Source organism: Emys orbicularis, chromosome 5, assembly GCF_028017835.1.
Source record: "Emys orbicularis isolate rEmyOrb1 chromosome 5, rEmyOrb1.hap1, whole genome shotgun sequence".
Classification (NCBI taxonomy): domain Eukaryota; kingdom Metazoa; phylum Chordata; order Testudines; family Emydidae; genus Emys; species Emys orbicularis.
In genome coordinates, this window is record NC_088687.1 from 103,572,623 (window position 1) to 103,592,020 (window position 19,398).

At 40.0% G+C, this 19,398-nt stretch overlaps 1 protein-coding gene across 1 annotated transcript in view; it reads right to left on the reverse strand.

Annotated features, from left to right (window-relative positions):
• The window catches only part of DTHD1 (death domain containing 1), a 39,287-nt gene that overhangs the window by 16,848 nt on the left and 3,041 nt on the right, over positions 1-19,398 (reverse strand). The window contains exons 2-8 of the mRNA XM_065405731.1: positions 14,440-15,271; positions 13,607-13,937; positions 11,515-11,694; positions 8,618-8,862; positions 5,577-5,741; positions 3,140-3,429; positions 1,559-1,803 (exon numbers count right to left, since the gene is read on the reverse strand). Of these exons, the coding sequence (XP_065261803.1) occupies positions 1,559-1,803; positions 3,140-3,429; positions 5,577-5,741; positions 8,618-8,862; positions 11,515-11,694; positions 13,607-13,937; positions 14,440-15,271 (2,288 nt within the window). The remainder of the gene's footprint in view (positions 1-1,558; positions 1,804-3,139; positions 3,430-5,576; positions 5,742-8,617; positions 8,863-11,514; positions 11,695-13,606; positions 13,938-14,439; positions 15,272-19,398) is intronic.

The following is a 19,398-nucleotide window of genomic DNA, read 5'->3' on the forward strand; positions in this document are numbered from 1 at the left end:
TAAATTTAAATGGGGGGGGGGGGGGATGTCACATGTAATTACTGCAAATCGATAGAAAGTCCCACCAGGACATTTAAGGGCTAATGGTCTTTGCAATAGAATACAGAAAGCAATAAAAGGCCTTGGCAGGTGATTAAGTGCCAAAGCAAAGCTGAGGCACTTGATAGGTGCAAATGCAGGTTATTGCAAGTACCATCCCATGCCATACATAATATGATTCTTATTATGCACCAAAATGAAAGAAGATGGAATAAACCACAGAATTAGGGGAGTAAGGGAAGGAAACAAAGTGAAGCCTGGGTCCAAAGAAATAGATTTTCTTTAAGAATCCCCTTTGATTCTCCAGGGAAGTGCCACGTATAACTGTTGTAGATAGCTCTGAAGGGAGGCTAACTTTGCTGAAAATTTTTTGTTTTTAAAGGCAAAGGAGTATATTGTCTTGTAACAGAATTTTGTATTATATTTCACCTAAATAAAACCTATCCTGGTGCAAAAATGTATACAACTTAATCATTCAGTTTCAACCTTTTAGATAGCAAAAAATAGCAGAGGGAGAGAGAAATAGAGTATGGTAAATGGGGAAACAACAGCAAAGAAGGCTGTTTCAGATCTGCAGAAAAGGGACAATGGTGGGAGACTAGTGCTATAAAAGTGGGAGGAATAGAATGAGAAATGGAGACATTGACAGTTGATGTAAATTGGCTTGACTTTGATGGAGCTATGGCAGTTTACAACATGGTTCACAAGGTCTTGCAGCAAATCTGGGGAGGATTTTAAAAACAGAGTTCTGTAATAAATTGGGAGATGGAGTAAAGATGTTTCAGGCTGAAGGTGATACAATATTGGTATTGGAGGCCAATTGGCATTTCTTTGTACCTTAGAGTCTGGAGATCTGGGTCTTGAGGAGGCAACAGAGTGACATTTCAATGGTCAAAGTGAGAGAAGATTGTTGAAAATCGTATGCATGTCTTAGAGATGGAGACAAGCCAATAACACACATGACAAAGTTATAGAGACTTACCGGGCATGCAAGGGGATGAAGTATTCAGGTTCAAAGATGACAGTATATCTATGGATACTTAAGAAAAATGGGTAGTCTAAATTCTTCCCTGAGCTCCCCCTGAAATTGTGGCTCTGCACCTTCCCAAACACTGGTCTCTGCCTTAAAGGCATGATCTAGCCCCTATATATTTAATAGTAACTTCCAATACTGACCACTTGTAGCCATTCCATGGTATGTTTTGGAGAGGGGGGGCAGGGGGTGAATTGCAGTATCCTGGATAAACTTCAACTGGGGAATTACATTCTCCCCACAATTTCAGTTGGATGAGATTCTTTATTTCCAGTCCTAAATTAATATCTGGTGGTGCTATGCAAGGTGAAAAAGCTACTATGTTTCAACCCTGCCCCCAGCAGCGACATTTTATAGATGGGTTATTCCTGTGTCTGACTGTAGTTTGTAAAGCAAATTAGGATCCTTACTGATAAAGGATATATTAATCTCATAAAAATGTCTGGAACAGAGAGACTTCAAATAGTAAGGAGTTGTGGAACTTACCTTTGGTAAGGTTAGTGCTAACTTGCATAAAGGTGACTGGTCCTGATAGTCAGCAGGCAGAAGGGGTTGATCCCAGTTCTTGGCTATTGTTTCTCTGGTTATTTTGTAAAATACTGCAGTTCCCTTGTAATGAGGTGAGCTGTAGTTACCGAATTCATCCACTTCTTTGAGTTGGAGCTCCAGTCTGGGCTTTCTTTGTGAATGAAAAATAAGCCTGTAGACTTTTCCAAAATCCTTCCCATCGTCTGTATTCAGTATAAAAAGATGTATTTCTTATACTGAGTTTTAATGTCTGATTCTATTACATATAAACACAATCTTTTGGGGGAGCAAGATAAGTCAATAGGACTTATACAAATAAAATTGTTTTCAGGATTGGGACCTAAGTATGAAACAAAGAGCAACAGCTAATCTTTCCTGGCCACTTACATTAACAGTTACATTATCTTTGCAGTTAACTGCCTCAAAGTGCCTCTAAGGAGAGAGGTGCTGCTGATTGAAAAGCAATGCACATGGAATGATAAAATTAATGAAATACAAACCATGGAGAGACAAGAAATGAAAGTCCATGTTGACAATCAATTTAGTACAAGCAGAAGATAATATTGTATCTAAGGCTCTAGGAAACAATGTGTGCTATTTTGTTAAATGTTACACTTTTTGAGGTGAGCAGCTGGTCAAAGTTCAGGGCCCTTCAGGACGTTCCAGTTGGGAGGGAAAATTGATGATGGAACCCAGGAGGAACCAAAAACCAGGAGACAGTTTCCTTGCACCACTGGTGCAAACTCCTTCAGCTTGCACTCCCTCTATCCCCCCTGCCCTCCCCCCCCCCCAAAGTTTTCTCAGTATGCTTTTTCCAGGGTTGTCTTATAATGTGACCTCTGAAGGTGGTAAACTACACACTCATAATTCATTTCAAAACCTGGCAAAGAAGAGCATAAATATTTTGGGTAGGATTTTCAAAAGTGCTTAGTGTTGAGCTACCTCTACTCCCGCTGCAGTGAATAGTTCTTACCATTGCAATAGTGAATGACAGTAGTTAGACCAACTGTGAGCACTTGTGCAATTTCTAAACAATAGGCCATCATCACATTAATTAAGTCAGAGGGCCACCAACAACAGCATTAATATGTCCTAGATGCCACTATCCATTAAAGTCAATTGAGTTACTCCAGATTTACACTGAGGTAAATGAGCAGAATCTGTCCTTTTTGATTTAAAATCCATTTAACCCAAATGAGATGTTCTTAAAACAACCATAAAAGGAGATTAGTAGAAAAGAGAGGGCTATGGGTAAAATATTGGCCCTATTGAAGTAATTGACAAAATACCAATTAATGTCAAGTGGGCCAGGATTTCACCATATGAACTTCTTTTCATGTAGTCATAGTGAAGTGGTTGCCTATCGAATTACAAGTTTACAAAAAATAAGGATTGAATGAGAACACCGAATTGTGCCATTTCAAATAATTACCTAAATGCAAGCTCACTATTTGCAACAAGTGGAAGCAAGACAAAGGTCTATATTATATCAGATTTGTTCACTTGATTGTATTTATGTACAAGAAATGGCCAGTTTACCTGAGGCAAATATGTTGCCACTAAATCTAAAATGAATCTGCTCTCCTTCTCTTAGTTGAAACTGTTGCGTTGGTTCTGGAGGACCAAAGTATCCCTCCTCACGCAGGCTTTGCAGCTCCCAGTTCAGTTCTTTGGACAGAACCAGTAAAACAACTATTTCATGAGGGTTTTCTTTTTTCCGATATAGTACGACATTAGCCATGGTGCTGCGAATGGCTTCCTCCAGAGCCTGAATAAACAGAACTAGATGTGTATTGTCCATGGCAAATGAAAGGCGAATGACAATAAAGCTGCATTAAGAAGAGAGAAGAAAATAAGTAGTCCCCGAGGTGACGCTTAATTCTTTATTGAATGATAAATAGTTTTATTTACCTTTTGCAACTTATCAAGCAAGATAATACAATGGTTCAGATAACTGATGACCATTCTATCACATTTTTCCTCCTCAAGGTAAGAAAAAATGCTCAGATTAGTTTCCTGGGGTATGACATCAGGCCAAAAGTCAAGCTTTTCAGGGCTGAAAGCTTTATTGAAACATTCCCCTGTTGTACATAATTTTTTTCCCACTAAAGGCCATAGGTAAAATTTTTAATTGTGAGTTTGGCACTTATCCTAAGTCCTATTGACTTTCAACAAAAATCCCATTGATTCCAACTGGGCCTTTTAGTAGTACATTTGAAAGGGAAATGAAATGTCTTTTGTGCTGTGTACCTTTTGGACCTTGTTGCCAGAGGATATTATTGAGTTAAAACAAAATATGAAAGGCTAGATATGTATATGAATAACTCATGCTTCAGGGCATAAGATAACCACAAGCTGGGGGCAGGAAAAATTTTTCTTGCTGTCTTACAATACAGTATTGAATAACTAAATGGTCTTGGTTGTAATGGGAAGGTTATACTTCCATCTGAAACATCCACCAGTGGCATTGACTACTGTTACACAGAATATTAGAATACATTCTCAGTGGTCAGTTCAGGTATGTTAATCCCTATGTTATTTCAGTTCTCATAAAGACTCAAAAACCAGCCAATGAATCAAAATATTGTAATTGGAATAAGAGGGTAACTGGTTTTGAGGGAAGTAGAATTAATGTGCATCAAAAATTGTATAGAAATGATGACTATCATATAGTATGTAGGATCTTCAGCTGAAATATATTTACTCATATTTGATCAACTATATTGTAATTACAAAATGTAGTATGTACATTACAGAGGATAAATACAAAAGCAGTCTCATTTCAGACCTTTATATCATACTAAATTAAAGATTTTAAATAAGTATTTAAAACTATGTGAATTTATATATTAGTTTCATTTTATATTTTTAAGATATAATGAAACTGAGGCAATTTTGTTACATATTTTAATAGCAATATATTTATGATTCAGTATGTAGAGAACTGATTTCCCCCCCACCCATGTTTCTTCCTGACGTGTTTACAGATCTTTTAACTTCTAGAGCCATTTAGATTATTTAGCTGGATGGAACAATAATGCAAGATACGATGAGCCTCTCTAACAACAGACTCCGATGTAAATCTGGATATTTGACATGAGTAAGATACACAACTTGCCGCTACTTGTATGAAACTTAAGTGTTAGGTGTTCAGTGTTAGGGCATATCACAAAATCCTCTATTTTGCTTTCAAAATCATACAGTAATAAACTACAGTGAATGACAGAGGTAATTGCTGCACATGTACATAGTAATCTGCACTTTCAGCTTACTCCCAAATACTTCGCAGTTTGACACAATAAGGTCTTTATTCTAACGTTCAAGGTTTTGAGAACAGAGACCTTATTTTTCCAGAACTCCAATAGACCTCAATAGGGGTTTATCCTGCATAAAGATTGCAGCACTAAGCCCAATATGTATGAAGTCATGTGCATAAATTCTGGGGAAAACAAATCACAAATTGATTTTTGTAAGGTTTAAATGCATTTGTGTCAAGTGTGGTTAGACCTATGTTGTTTTGGTTCCCAGGCATCATCTATCATACAAAGTTTGTTGGCAGAATCTTTACATAAACAGAGAATTTTAAGTGAATATTAGAGAATATATGTCAACATCAAATCTTAAAACTGAGAGTTATGCTCATCCAATCAGGGAGCAGAAACACACTGTCCAATCAAAATTAATTACTATAACTCATATTTCAAATGTCAAGTGCATTCTGTGTTATGTTTGTGCACAATATGCAGATGAAGAATTATTTACCAAAATAAAAATTTTGGCATAATTATTCATAACATACAAATCTAAGAAAGTCATCAGTATATCATGAAACATTTACAGACTGGAAGAGCCAAACTTTGGCAAGCAAAATAATTCTTAGTGAATGATTTTTCAGCTCTAGTAAGTTCCCATTCATCCATTTGTTTGGATATGAATATTTTACCTAAATAATTTCTTTCAATTATTTATGTGTTACCTTTCTAAATACTCATCTACTTCAAATGATACAAGTCCGTTCCGTGCATTCCGCACAATAACATCATCAAGCACAACCCACTCCTCTTCTTTGCTTCTGTAACCCAATACTTTCAAGGATTCACCGAGATTCTCTCCATGTTTTCTCACCGAGGCACTCATTGCCCTGGAAAACCACAAGGCATGAGAAATCATTACAAAGGTTAAAATAAAGCTCTGTGGATATTAAATACTTGTGTTGTAGCAGTGTCTTTTCCCTTCTCTTTAACCTGCCTAACTGCAGACCATCTGGGATGGTTTGTCTCTTACTGAAAAACTGCATCTAGAAAATGGCATGTATGGACTGGTTTCCAGGTATACTCAGGCTCTGTAGTTTGGAAAGGTTCATGTCCAAATTAATGTAGTTAACCTATAGTCTAATATTGAGCAAAACTTTTATCAAGGTTTGCTTTTGACAGGGTCATCTGATTTGCACTGATTCACCAGAAGTGGACGTACGCTTTAGCCCTGTGCAAAACCAAAAGTCTGATCTTGGGGAAAATAAACTAACCTTCCAAAACTAGTTATAGTTGTTATGTGAACCAAAATATAAACTCATAATAAGACAGTTAACAACAACTGGGGAAATTACAGACGATAGCACACTAAGATGCTGTCTATCGGAGCCAGAGAAACACAGCAGCTAGGAGATATGATTTATTTCTGACTTCTTCAGAGATCTCAGCAGAAAGGCCACTTATCAAGGAAGAACAAAATTAAAATAGTTTCTGCTGAACTGGAGTGAACAATCTGATCACATGGGACAGACTCAATCAGGGTCACAAAAAAAACACAATGTGACTTCCTCCACCCAGCCTATCCCTATGAACAAAGCTTGACCTTTAAGGGCCCGATTTTCAAAAAAGCTGAGCTCCTTCACCTCCTATGGACTTCAGCTAGAGCGGTGGGAAATCAGGTGTTCTGAAAAAAGCCTAAATACACTCTAAAAAATGGCCTGAGAAATTTTGCACATATCCAAAGAAAGCAAAAGAGTTTGAATCAAGATGATATAGATGCTGCACAGTGTTTCATGGACACAAGTTCAGTGGCTGAGCTTTTTGGACAAACTGCCCCCCCCCACACACACACCTGTGTCCCTCAGGTGTTTTAGTTTAGTTTGCACCCTGTTTCGTATAGACCCTGAGTCTGTTTCTGCTCTACATTACGTGTGTGGTATAAGCTTATGCTTTAAAGAGTTCTAAGACATTTATTGATTAAATATAAAATGGTTCAAAGTACAAGGAATATGTGAAAATAAGTTGCAGTTTGTTGTTTTATTTTGTGTTAGTCCAGGCTTTGAACACTATGTACTGTATAGGAGCAGAAAAGCTTAAAACGATGTGGCTCACTATTATTAGGTGACTGAATCAAGTTATTCAGCCACATTAAATTGTGTTTGAGACATTATAGTTTGACCCCTGTTTTGTACAGAGCACTCTCTTTCTGCTCTGCATTACAGGTATATTTGTACTAACTGAAGTAATGAAATATCCTGGGTCTTCAAAGAACAGAATCCATGTTACAGGCACACTTCAAATTAGAACCTAGCATAAATTCAAGTACTTCTGAAGTTGAAGTCATGTAGTTTACACAGCTCTAGGCTGACAGCATTGCTAAGTGTGGGCAGATGAGATGCAAGCATTTGTGCACCATCCAACATCCCTGGTTCAGGATATCAGTTTGGAACTTCCTACAAGCAGTGATGACCAACCTTGCCAAATCACAGGGTGGATCTATGATGAGGATGAGGGTCTACACGGGATTAGAAGGAGACTTAATCCTTTTAAATAAAGTAATCTAAGGAAGTTTCTAGAAGTGAAAAATAGGAACACTTACTCCCTTTATCACCTAGACCCCTGCTTGTGCAGAAGCCTATTTATAATATATATTCCATCATGTAAAGACAATTTTCAAAGGATCAGTAGGATGGGTTAAACACCTGTTGGGGATTAGGGGAGGAACATTTCTAGGCTGACAGCAACCTGCTCCAACGGATCCCTAAAAAGAAATCCCACTACCGCTGTTCCTACTACAGGGTTTTATCCAGGCCTTTACCCAGGGAAGCAGACAAGTGGGTTTCATTGTCAGGAGCACTTCATTAATCTGTCAGTTAAGAACTACTATTAGGACTTGTCACCAAGATTACCAAAAGTGACTAGTGATTATAGTTGCCTCTATTTTCTAAGGGGGAGGGGCTGATTTTCAGAAAGAAATGTGGTGCTGTGTGTCCACCCTCTGATCAAGCTGAGCAGTGCTGGGCACCGTGAAATTAAGGCACACAAAAAATCACTAGGTTTTGGAACTCTTGACCCATATAACCTTCTGACCTTTTAGAGTAGAGCCTGGAGACCAGGCTGGCCACCTGCCCATTATAAGGTTGCTGTCCTGGGCAGCTGGAAATATTGATTCTTTTGTGCGTTGGACTATTTAAGTTTCACATTGTACTTGATGTCATTAATGGCCATGAAGAAGCATTGAGTAGGAAACAAGAAGACTTAGAGTCAGTGGTTTTCTTTGGTTTGTTCTGCTAGGAAATAAACTCAGACGTGTAAAGCAATGAAGGGTGAATCCTGGACATGACTGTAGCTACACATTAAGAATCAAATGTTGCCACCCTGACTCGAATTGAGTTGTATTCTGGACTACACATGGAGTAAGATACTACTCAATGTGAGTCAAGGTGGCAAAATCTGGTGTTAAATAAAATGAAAACAGCTAAATTCTTCTTTGCTATAAATGTCTCAATTTTTCCCCATCTTCTGTTTAAAAACACTGGGTGAGATCCCCAGCTGGTGTAGGTCGGGGTGGTTTCATTGAAGAAAATGGAGCTATGCTGTTTTACATCAGTTGAAAATCTGGCCCATTATATTTTTGAAGAGGACACCTTCAGAACACTTTAAGGTGAAGAATACATTTTAATATAAAAATGGTTTAGTCAGGACTATTTGCAATTCCTTTGATGTCTTGATCTTGCTGGATTTGTAGGAGGAAGTTCTCACTTACCGAAGATGATATGCAGTTGTAACCCTGGTTACAGTGGCACTAGATGCTCTTGCATGTTCTGTTGCATCTCCTGGTCTCTTTTTTTCTGGATTTGGAGGACAGGGTAGAATAACACTGACTGACTTGTTAAATGGCTGGGATGAAGGATGCTGGATATGAACCAGTGGGCTAGTAGACACTACTGAATGGTACATGTCATATTTTGCCTTTAATATGGAAACCAGTGATGGCTCAATTGGCTGGACCTATGTATAGCAAGTAACAAAATAATTAATTTACAAGTAATTAAACAAAATTGCTTTAAAAATCATTTTAGTTTAACTTCAGGAACTGGAGGAGAGTTGCATTTCACAAAATCTCTTGACATTTTTTAATTGAGACCATATAGATTTTTTTTTTCTTTAACTCTGTTGAAGAGCTCTAAGGTTCTTCCTTTCTCTATCATTTTACCATATGCACAACCAAGTGCTTTGCAACAGTGTCATCAGAAAATTCTGCCATTGTTAATTAAATAATTTGGACTCCTGTTACTGTGTGTGATTGTCTTAAAAGGTATCAAGTATCAGGGGGTAGCCGTGTTAGTCTGTATCCACAAAAACAACGAAGAGTCCAGTGGTACCTTAAAGACAAACAGATTTATTTGGGCATAAGCTTTCGTGGGTAAAAAACCCACTTCTTCAGATGCAAGGTAGAATTTATACACTACCTTTTTGTCTGTATTCTTATATTAATTTTTTATTATTCTTTTTATACACATTCTATTTGCCAAGAATTTTAAAGTCATGCCACTTCTCTGATTTAACTTGTTAATGTTTTCATTTACATATTACAGCTAGGCCAAATCTTGAGGTTCTTAGATTAAACTCTCACTGACTACACTGGGAATTTTGCTTGAGAAAGGATGGAGCATATTCATATCATTATTATTATTAAAAGTAATTATTTACACATATTTGCAAACATAGGGTCAGATTTTCTGGATGTACCAGATCAGGGAAGCTATAAGGTAGCCAGTTTTATCTCCCAGATTCTCTGTCCCTAGCCTTCCAGTTCTCTAACTTTGGACCAGCTGGTTATAATCCCCTAGGAGCAATACACTATCTAGGAATAGCTGAAGCATATCATAGTCCAGCCATTCCTGACCTCCCTACTCTAGGAACACCCTCTGTGCTTGTGACTCCAAGGAGGAAGGAATAGGAACAGGTTTTATTGGCTCTATGCCTGCTGGGGACACCCACACAATGAGGTATTCCCAGCATAGGATTTATAGCAGTGGTGCCCAAACTTTTTCTGTCATGCCCCCTCTTACCAGTAATGGAATCTGTCTGCAACCCCCCTCTATTACTGCACAGCTGGGGGCAGAACTGGGGATGGGGGAGTAGCTGGGGCTAAAGGCAGAGCTGGCTTTGGGGCAGAGAGCAAATGAGGGCAGAGCTGGGCCGGGGACAGAGCAGGTTATAATCTGGAGTGGAGCTTCGGCTGAGAACACAGCAGGGGGCGGAGTGGCCAGGCCTGGAGCTGGGCTGTGGTGGAATGGAGCTGGGCGGGGGGGAAGAGCAAGGAGTGAAGTGGGGCTGGGGCTGGGGCTGAGAGTGGAGCAGAGAGCAGAGTGGAATTGCGGCTGGGATCAGAGCTGGGCTGGGGTCGGAACAAGGGTTAGAGTGGAGCTGCGTCTGGGGGCAGAGCTGTACTGGCGGCAGTGTGGAGCTGCAGGTGGTGTTGGAGCTGGTCTGGGGGCAGAGCAGAAGTAGGTGTCTTTCAACCTGCTGCCCGAGGGCTGGCCAGGGCTCCACCACACGCCCCCCCCAAACATTCCTCTGTGCCCCCCTAGGGGAGCACACCCCACAGTTTGAGGACCACTGACTTATAGGGAGATGACTCGTTTTTCACTTCCAGACTAGCTCAAAGGGAATGGATGAGAGCGGAGAAAATTTGCCTACAAAATACACCACTGCCTGACCCAAAGACTTCATGCACTGTGTAGATTTTTTAATTATAATAATTATTGTTATTGTTGGAACAATCTTGTTTCCCAGAACATAGCAAGCATATAAATAGCTATTGCTTCATTTATATCGGCAGATGATATGTTTACTATGAGACTAAATGGTTTTAACAAATGTTATCTGTGTTTTTGCCACCACTCAAAAATGAAGTGACTGACCTCTTTCAAATACATATTGGACACTTTCATATAAAGCAGCAAGAAAGTCTGCATGCTTATGCTAATGAAGTTATTATTATTCCTCAAGGGTTCTACTCTGTAGAAAGGCTAATCATGAAAGTGAGCAATTTATTGTAAGTGGCCTTCTTAATCATCTCAAAATGTGAAGTAAAAATTAACAATGTATTTCTGTTCTTACTCCATGCTTAAGATGAAAGGATCCATTTCACACAGTTTTGACTTCCTTGTTCACAGTGGTGAAACATCCACATGTAAAGCTGAAGTAGGCAGGCTTTTTCCAGGGGAAGTTTACAAGGATTGTAGTGGGTTGGAATCTACCTCTCCCTTATAGGCAGATGTCAGACAAGCCTCACATGTCTATCTGACTCTTATCCCTGCCCTTGAGCTGGATTATGGACTGTAATCCACAACCCCCCGGGATCCATATGGATCCACTGGATCCATAGAGTTGTGGATGGATGTCCTGCCAAAACTTCCCTAGCCTCCTTTCAAGTTGGCCTGTTTGGAGTTGACATGAAACCCAGGACTGTTATGCATAAAGGTTGCAGAGTCCCCCTGAGTGTCCACTCCATAGCCACTCAGCTGTCTATGCAGTGGAACCACAGTAATAACACTGTTTGGAGGCCTTCCATCATTATGATGGGTTTCTCTTTGGAACTACTCATGTGACATGGACATGATGCGAAATAAAATATGAATATTTCACACTTACCTTTAACTGCATGGTCACTGGAGAACTGAACATTTCTGGAGGGTAGTAGAAAGAGATTCTAGAATCCATGCTTAGCTTTTGTGAGAGCCCTTTCTTTGGAATAGTGAATGTTTCTTTTTTTAAGCACGACACCACAGAAAAAATACCAAGCTGGCAAATTTTCACCTCTGCAAAGGCCCCCTTTGTGGGAGAAAAAAGATGCTACAATTGTTAGTAGATTATCATTTCCGATGGATGAACTAACTATATTCTGAGAAGCAAAATGAAAATAACTTAAATGTTATTACCATTTTGACAGCCTGGTTCCCTACTGTGTTACTCCGGTAAATTTCAGTGGTGAATAAGGCTCAGCGTCATTAACAAGGTTGCCATCCTATGTTTAGTAAGTGGGAGGGTGGGTGTATGAAGATATAATTGTTACTCTTCTTTAGGTTAAATGCAAAGTAATCTCTCCTCTGTTTCATTTACCAAAGAATTGTCAACTTCACACAAATGCTCACATTTAAAACAAAACAAAACTTTAGAATCATCTGTATTCTGGGGCAAAGAACTTCTCCAATTAATGTTTCTGAAGAGATGTTAATTGGTGAGTTTTGTATCCAGTCAACCATGGGGAATCTTGGAGAGAGAAATACAATTTAGTCTAGAAAAAGATCCACACTGAACCAAATTATGCTCTGAGCCACCTGAGGGAGGAGGGGAGGATAGGCAGCTTTAGGGTACGTCTTCACTTACATCCGGGTCCGGATGTAAGCAATCGGTTTTCTGAGTTCGATTTATCGCGTCTGGTTAAGACGCGATAAATCGATCCCGGATCGATCCCGGAAGTGCCCCGGATCGATCCCGGAAGTGCTCACCTTCGACGCTGGTACTCCAGCTCGGCGAGCGGAGTACGCAGCATCGACGGGGGAGCCTTCCTGCCGCGTCTGGACCGCGGTAACTTCGGACTAAGGTACTTCGAATTCAGCTACGTTATTAACGTAGCTGAATTTGCGTACCTTAGTCCGAAGTGGGGGGGTTAGTGTAGACCTGGCCTTAGGTTTACCTTTATGCCTCCCTATATTGGGGGTTGTTCTGGGGGAGTGAATTAGCACCTGACTTTTGAGGCACCCAAAACTAGTGGAAAATATGGGTCTTCGTGTTTAGGTAACCTCGGCAATATATGGTTTCAGAGTAGCAGCCGTGTTAGTCTGTATCCGCAAAAAGAACAGGAGTACTTGTGGCACCTTAGAGACTAACAAATTTATTAGAGCATAAGCTTTCGTGGGCTACAACCCACTTCTTCGGATGCATATAGAGTGAAACATATATTGAGGAGATATATATACACACATACAGAGAGCATGAACACATATACCAATGTGATATATGCCATCATGTGCCAGCAATGCCCCTCTGCCATGTACATTGGCCAAACCGGACAGTCTCTATGCAAAAGAATTAATGGACACAAATCTGACATCAGGAATCATAATACTCAAAAACCAGTGGGAGAACACTTTAACCTGTCTGGCCATTCTATGACAGACCTGCGGGTGGCTATCTTAAAACAAAAAAACTTCAAAAACAGACTCCAACGAGAGACTGCTGAGCTGGAATTGATATGCAAACTAGATACAATCAACTCAGGATTAAATAAGGACTGGGAATGGCTGAGCCATTACAAACATTGAATCTATCTCCCCTTGTAAGTATTTTCACACTTGCTTCTTATCAAACTGTCTGTACTGAGCTATCTTGATTATCACTTCAAAAGTTTTTTTTCTCTTACTTAATTGGCCTCTCAGAGTTGGTAAGACAACTCCCACCTGTTCATGCTCTCTGTATGTGTGTATATATATCTCCTCAATATATGTTTCACTCTATATGCATCCGAAGAAGTGGGTTGTAGCCCACGAAAGCTTATGCTCTAATAAATTTGTTAGTCTCTAAGGTGCCACAAGTACTCCTGTTCTTTTTTCTTGGCAATATATGAAATTCATGATGGAAAGCATGGCTTATTAATCACTGCTTTAATTGCAAAATTTAACTCAACCTTAACTGTTCAACCACAATAGATCCTTTCATAATACTCAGATACGAATTCACCAACCTTCTGGTTTCCCTGGCACGCATCAAAGGAAATGGGAGTTAAGTAACTTGATTGAAAGTTCATATCGATCACCTTCACCATGATATCTCGATAATTTCCTCTGTAGCGTGCAGTGAATGGGATTGCAATGTTGATAGGAAAGGGAATTAGTTTTCCATGGTCTAAGCACGCAACACTGATGACATTGCTGACCAGCTCCTCAGAATCTTCCACCACCAAGGAACTTATGTCATTGATGATCCTGCATACTAAATTTTCTAGAGTGATGGAAGGTGCTGTAATATAACAGGCAACTTCAGGTTCAATCTTACCACTCACTTCTGCTAGAAATCTGCAGAAAAATACACAGTATTATTCTTTGGGATTTTCTTTTTTTGTCCTATATTATGTAAGAAATAAAGTAATTAATGTATGCATTTAATATATTTAAATAATAAATACATCCAAATTATCTACCTATCTTTTCAGTTTTTATAAAGCACAAGGAACTCATCAGTAATACCTTGCATTAACTAACAAGTGCATAGGACCTAGAAAAATATAAGTGAGACTGATTAAAAATTTGTTACAAATTAGTGGAAAGCTGCCTAATTCTGGGACCTGATCCAAAGCTCATTGACATCAATCAATGAAATCTTTCTACTGGTTTCAATAAGTTTTGAATCTGACCCTTTATGTGCTCAAGATTTTAGGAAACAACATTAAAATCTTCAATGCAGGGTTACATTTTTATTAAGTGTCCATACTAAAGGGTGAACTGACCTTTATGCATCTCAAATGGCTGGAGTGCACGCAGATGTGTGTTTACAAATAGTCAACTTTTGCATACTTACTCTTTGTTAATCCAGGGACTTAATCTTTCCACTTTTTCTGAATCATTTGTTGAAAGATTCATGGCAGGTGTATTGCATATATTCTCCAACCTTGTAGACTCAATTGTATTGTTTCTGTTGCTCCCAGTAATCTCATAAATTTCCTCGTTTCTGTTGTCATCTTTTTCTTCTTCACATGAATTCTCTGTTGGTTTGTGATCTTCATATTCCATCTGAGTTGGGGGTTCTTCACTTACTGCCTGTTCTTGATCAGAAAGATTAATTACAGATCTATCACAGATATCTTCGGATTTTCCAGATATAATTATATCATCTCCATTGCTCCTGGGAACTTCTTGAAAAGCTCTGTTTGGGCATTTCTTATTATAAGACCCTGCTCCATGACTTTCCTCCTTTCCATTGTAATCTTTTTGCTCTGTATGTGAACTCTGTAGTAGCTTGTGATCTTCATTTTCCATTAGCTTTGGGAGGTCTCTGCTTACTGCCTGTTCTTGATCAGGATTTTTTTCACTTAATGATATAGCAGTTTCTTTTCCCACTGTTTTGTTTTCGCTTGGCTGGACTTGGTGAATGTTTGGACTTTTCCTTTCATTCATGGGAGAAGTTACCTGGAGTGGCTGACTTACACCAGCAGATACTTTCCCAGAATGTGTCTCTTCTCCTTCACACACAACTATTTCATTGAAAACATCTTGAACAATCTGGGATTGAGATTTATCATCATGTCTGCATCTAATATCATAAAATTTGTTTTTTGCCTCTTGAAGATGTGTAACTGTATCCAGAAAGAGTTCAATTATTTTTTGAAGACAACCCACAAAAGTGATGATCTCTAGAAAAAATATAATTAATTGAATGTCACTGTGAAATATTAGTGATAGTGTGCAAAAAAAGTCAATACATACACAAGAGAGACAACATGGGTGAAGTAATACATTTTACTGGACCAACTTCTGTTGGTGAGAGAGACAAGCTTTTGAGCTCCACAGAGATCTTCTTCAGGTCTGAGAAAGGTACTCTGAGACCTTAAAAAGACACTGTGTGCCTCGAAAGCTTCTCTCTCTCACCAACAGAAACTAGTCCAATAAAAGATATTACCTCACCCATCTTGTCTCTCTAATATCCTGGGACCGATATTCTTTCACCTTAAGAATAAATGTGCTTGCTTATAGAGAGCTGTATGGTAACTTGTAACGGAGGGCAATTATGCTGTTCATAGCCTCTAGAGAGAAAATAAAGCATGGCTGCTGGTCTGTTTAGGCAGTCTGGCTTGCTGGGAATATCACAATGTTGCCAAGGAACTTTGCAGCCTGGAAAAGCCCCTGTCAAGAGGGAGAGAGATGTGTGTCTCTACCCAAGAAACGTGTGACGGCTGAGAAGCTGGGATCCCAGTGTGGTGCGCTTGGTGGACTATGAGGGAGGAATGCAGGTGTAGTTGCCCTGAAACTGTGTCATATGATGGCAGTGTACGTGGGATCTATGACTAGGTGAACTGCCAGAAGTTTCAACAGCAGTGAAAGCAAATACCGCAGAAGGAAATAGCACAGAGAAAAAGTCTCATGGTGTTTTAGGGAAAGGAATAGTGAGAAGAGAGAGGTGTGTGTGTGTGTGGGGGGGGGGAATGGGTTAAGAACAGCTGAAGAAAGGTCAGCAGCTTGAGTTAAGTAGAGAAAGGCAGTGCAACCCTAAGGAGTGGACAAGGATGCAGCTTGTTGACTTGCTGTTTTCTGGTGACGAGAAGAGAAATGATGGTTCAGGTTTGCAGGGAACATCCAGCCCATTGGAAGAGAGTCCAACAGGTGGGGGAAATCTTGGAGCCAACTCCCTGGAGATAAGCAAGATAAGCAAGAGGCTGCCAGAGGCAGCAACTATGTCTCATGGGGATTGAAAGCCCCACTGCAACAGAAATTGTGGACAGACTGGCAGAGTACAAGAAGCTGGAGAGGGACAGAGTGCGACTGGAACTCCAGCTGTTAACAGACCAGGAGTGGCAGTGCCAAGATGAGAAAGAAGAGAAGACGCCAACATGAGGAACACCAGCACCAGCATGAGGAAAGAGGACAGGGAACATATCAGCTTGAGATGGAGAGACTGTGCCAGCAAAACTAATCCGGTAGATGAAACCAACCCCCCTGTACCTGTCTCCGTGGATGGCATACACTTCAAATTATTTCCTCATTTTAGGGAGGGGGATGACAATGTTTTTGAAGCAGAGTGTGAATTGAACAAGGTGAGAGAAAAGAACATGATGTTGTGTTTTGCTCCACTACTGTCAGGGACGAAGGACTTGGACATTTTCACCCTTATGGACAGAGAGGACTACAAAGACCAAAGGCACTCAAACTAGGCTACCGGCTCCTCAATCAACACCTCTCTTGGATGGAGACCCTCTTCTCTCTCCCTTCTATCTATGGCTTTTCCAAGCTGCACAGTTCCCTGCCCATACTGTGATATCCCATTCAAGCCAGACTACCTAAATAGGACATTGTCTTCATTTTGCTTTCTCTCCAGAGGCTATGAACAGTGTAATTTCCCTCAGTTACAAGTTACCACACAGCTCTTTCTAAGCAAGCACATTTATTCTGAAGGTGAAAGCTTTACAGAGAAAACAAATTTAAAACAATAAAAGAACCTACATGCATGCTAAAAAGCTTATCACACCAGCTCAAGTCTCGAGTTCTGGTAGGTGTCAGTCCTTCAAAACTCATAACTGGGTTTTCCTTGTGATTAGAAGTTCATAACTTTCTCAGATTCAGAATTAGAACAACCATGAATAGTTCAGTCTTTCCTTTGCACAACTTGGGCCTTTCTGGCTTCATGTATAAGGTGATCAGCGGACAATGTCCCACTCCTCAGGGCATCGTTTCAAAAGGCTGGGTTTTGGTTTGTTGGGTTTTTTGGCATAACTGGAGGTGGGGGATTTGCATTCAACTCCCATTAGGTATTCCCCAGTTAAACCTTGGGCCTTAGATCTTGGCCTCATATACAAGATAATCAATAGACAATGGCCCACTCCTCGGGGCATAGCTTCAAAGGGCTGGGTATTTTTTAATAACCAGAAGTGAGGAATTTGCATTCACCTCCCATTAGGAATTCACCAGAAAAACCACGTAACACTTTTTTGTTCCAAAAGTACATTCTCAGGCACATTGTTCAATATAGTCTTTTGAACCGCCGGGTCTCACGTCTGTCACAGTTCCATCCCTTGAGAGGTTACATACAATCCCAGCCCACAATAATACATAAACCATGCATGTAACACAATGAACTCCAAAGATACATAAACTTAATTCAGTAAGGCCTCCCAAGCACACCACAGGAAATTGCCATATCTGTCACAATGTGACCTTATAAGAAAAATGGATTATTTTATTTTCCTGATTTGTCTTGTCTTATGCCCTTTCCTGAAAATTCTTGCAAAGAAAAATGTTCAAGGATTTTAGACGTATTACTTTTATAGCAACCCTCAAGCCTTTTGCTGTCAACTCTGTAGCAAATGGAGAGTTTTGGAACTGTCTCTCTTCGTTTATTAGATGCATTACAAACCTCTGGGAGCATTTCTCAGCATATTTCTGTTCACTACTGTGTGATACTCACAGGCTTGTTTTTGAGGTTAAATTCAGTGCAAGTCAATACAAATAAAAAAAGTGATAGAGATGAAACACCATATGCAACACTTACCACTTGCAAAAGATTGAGAGAGAGAGAGAGAAAGAAAGGACACCAAATAGGGTGATTCTCTTCTGAATAGAATCCAGTGACTCACATTCACTGCTCCTTTTTTCACACCTAATGAGTAAGCTGTCTGGGTAAATCAATACCTTATTGTTTTTGACATGAAAAATAATTGTATTATATGATGATGTTATTGGTGTGATGCTATACATTAGATGGGCCTTTCCTTTCAGTCCTTGTTTTCAGTGGCTTATATCGGTCTCCAAAAATTACATTTTGGAAGAAAGTTTTTTATATTTGTACTTAGCCAAGGAATTAACATTTGAAAGATCCAAAGAAAATGTATTTATGTTTGTTCATTTACCAGAGTATGAAAAGTATATATTTTTTATTGCTGAAGTTGGAAAAAAATTGTGCAGATGCATTTTTTCACTCTAGCAACTCTAAAATGGCTTGGATCTGAGATTTCACAGTTCAAAAAATGTAGTATTCAATAAAGAATGACTGCTTTCATAATGTGAAAAAAATGGTTGCAGAATAAAGAAATGAAAGAGTGCGTATAGCATGATCTGCATGTACCCTTACTGGCTCAAGTATGTGCCATTATGGGGCTAAATTGTGCATGTTGTTTACTAATGTAAATCTAAGCAATTCCACAGTCTTCATTAGAAATACTTTGCATTTACAGATTTACTAGAAGAATTTGGTGCGTGGTTTGTACAGTAAACATAATCCATTCAAGATATCTCACCTTATGGACCAGCTAGAATATACTTGGTAAGGTAACAAAGGGAATCCCAAAATGTCCCTAAATATCCCTATACCATTCTGGCCTTAAAAGGGACTTCATTTAGAATAAAGTCCTATTCTCCTGTACCTGTCCCTACTATAGGCGCCGACTTCCCCACTTTCCCCTGGGTGCTCGACCACCCCCCTCTGCCCCTGGTCCCGTCCCTACTCCACCCCTTCCATGAGGCCCTGCCCTGCCTGTTCCCACTCCTGCCCTACCCCCATTCCAACTCCTTCCCCAAATTCCCACCCTGGCCCCGCCTCCCCCCCCGAGCGCGCCACTTTCCCGCTCCTCTCCCTCCCTCCCGGAGCTTGCTAAAGCTGCCAAACAGCTGTTTGACGGTGGTTGGGTGGGAAATGCTGGGAGATAGGTGGAGGAGTGGGGACACGGCACGCTCAGAGGGGGAGGAGGAGGAGAAGGAAGTGCAGGGGGTGAGGGGAGCTTGGCTGCCAGTGGATTCAGAGCACCCACTAATTTTTCCCTGTGGGTGCTCC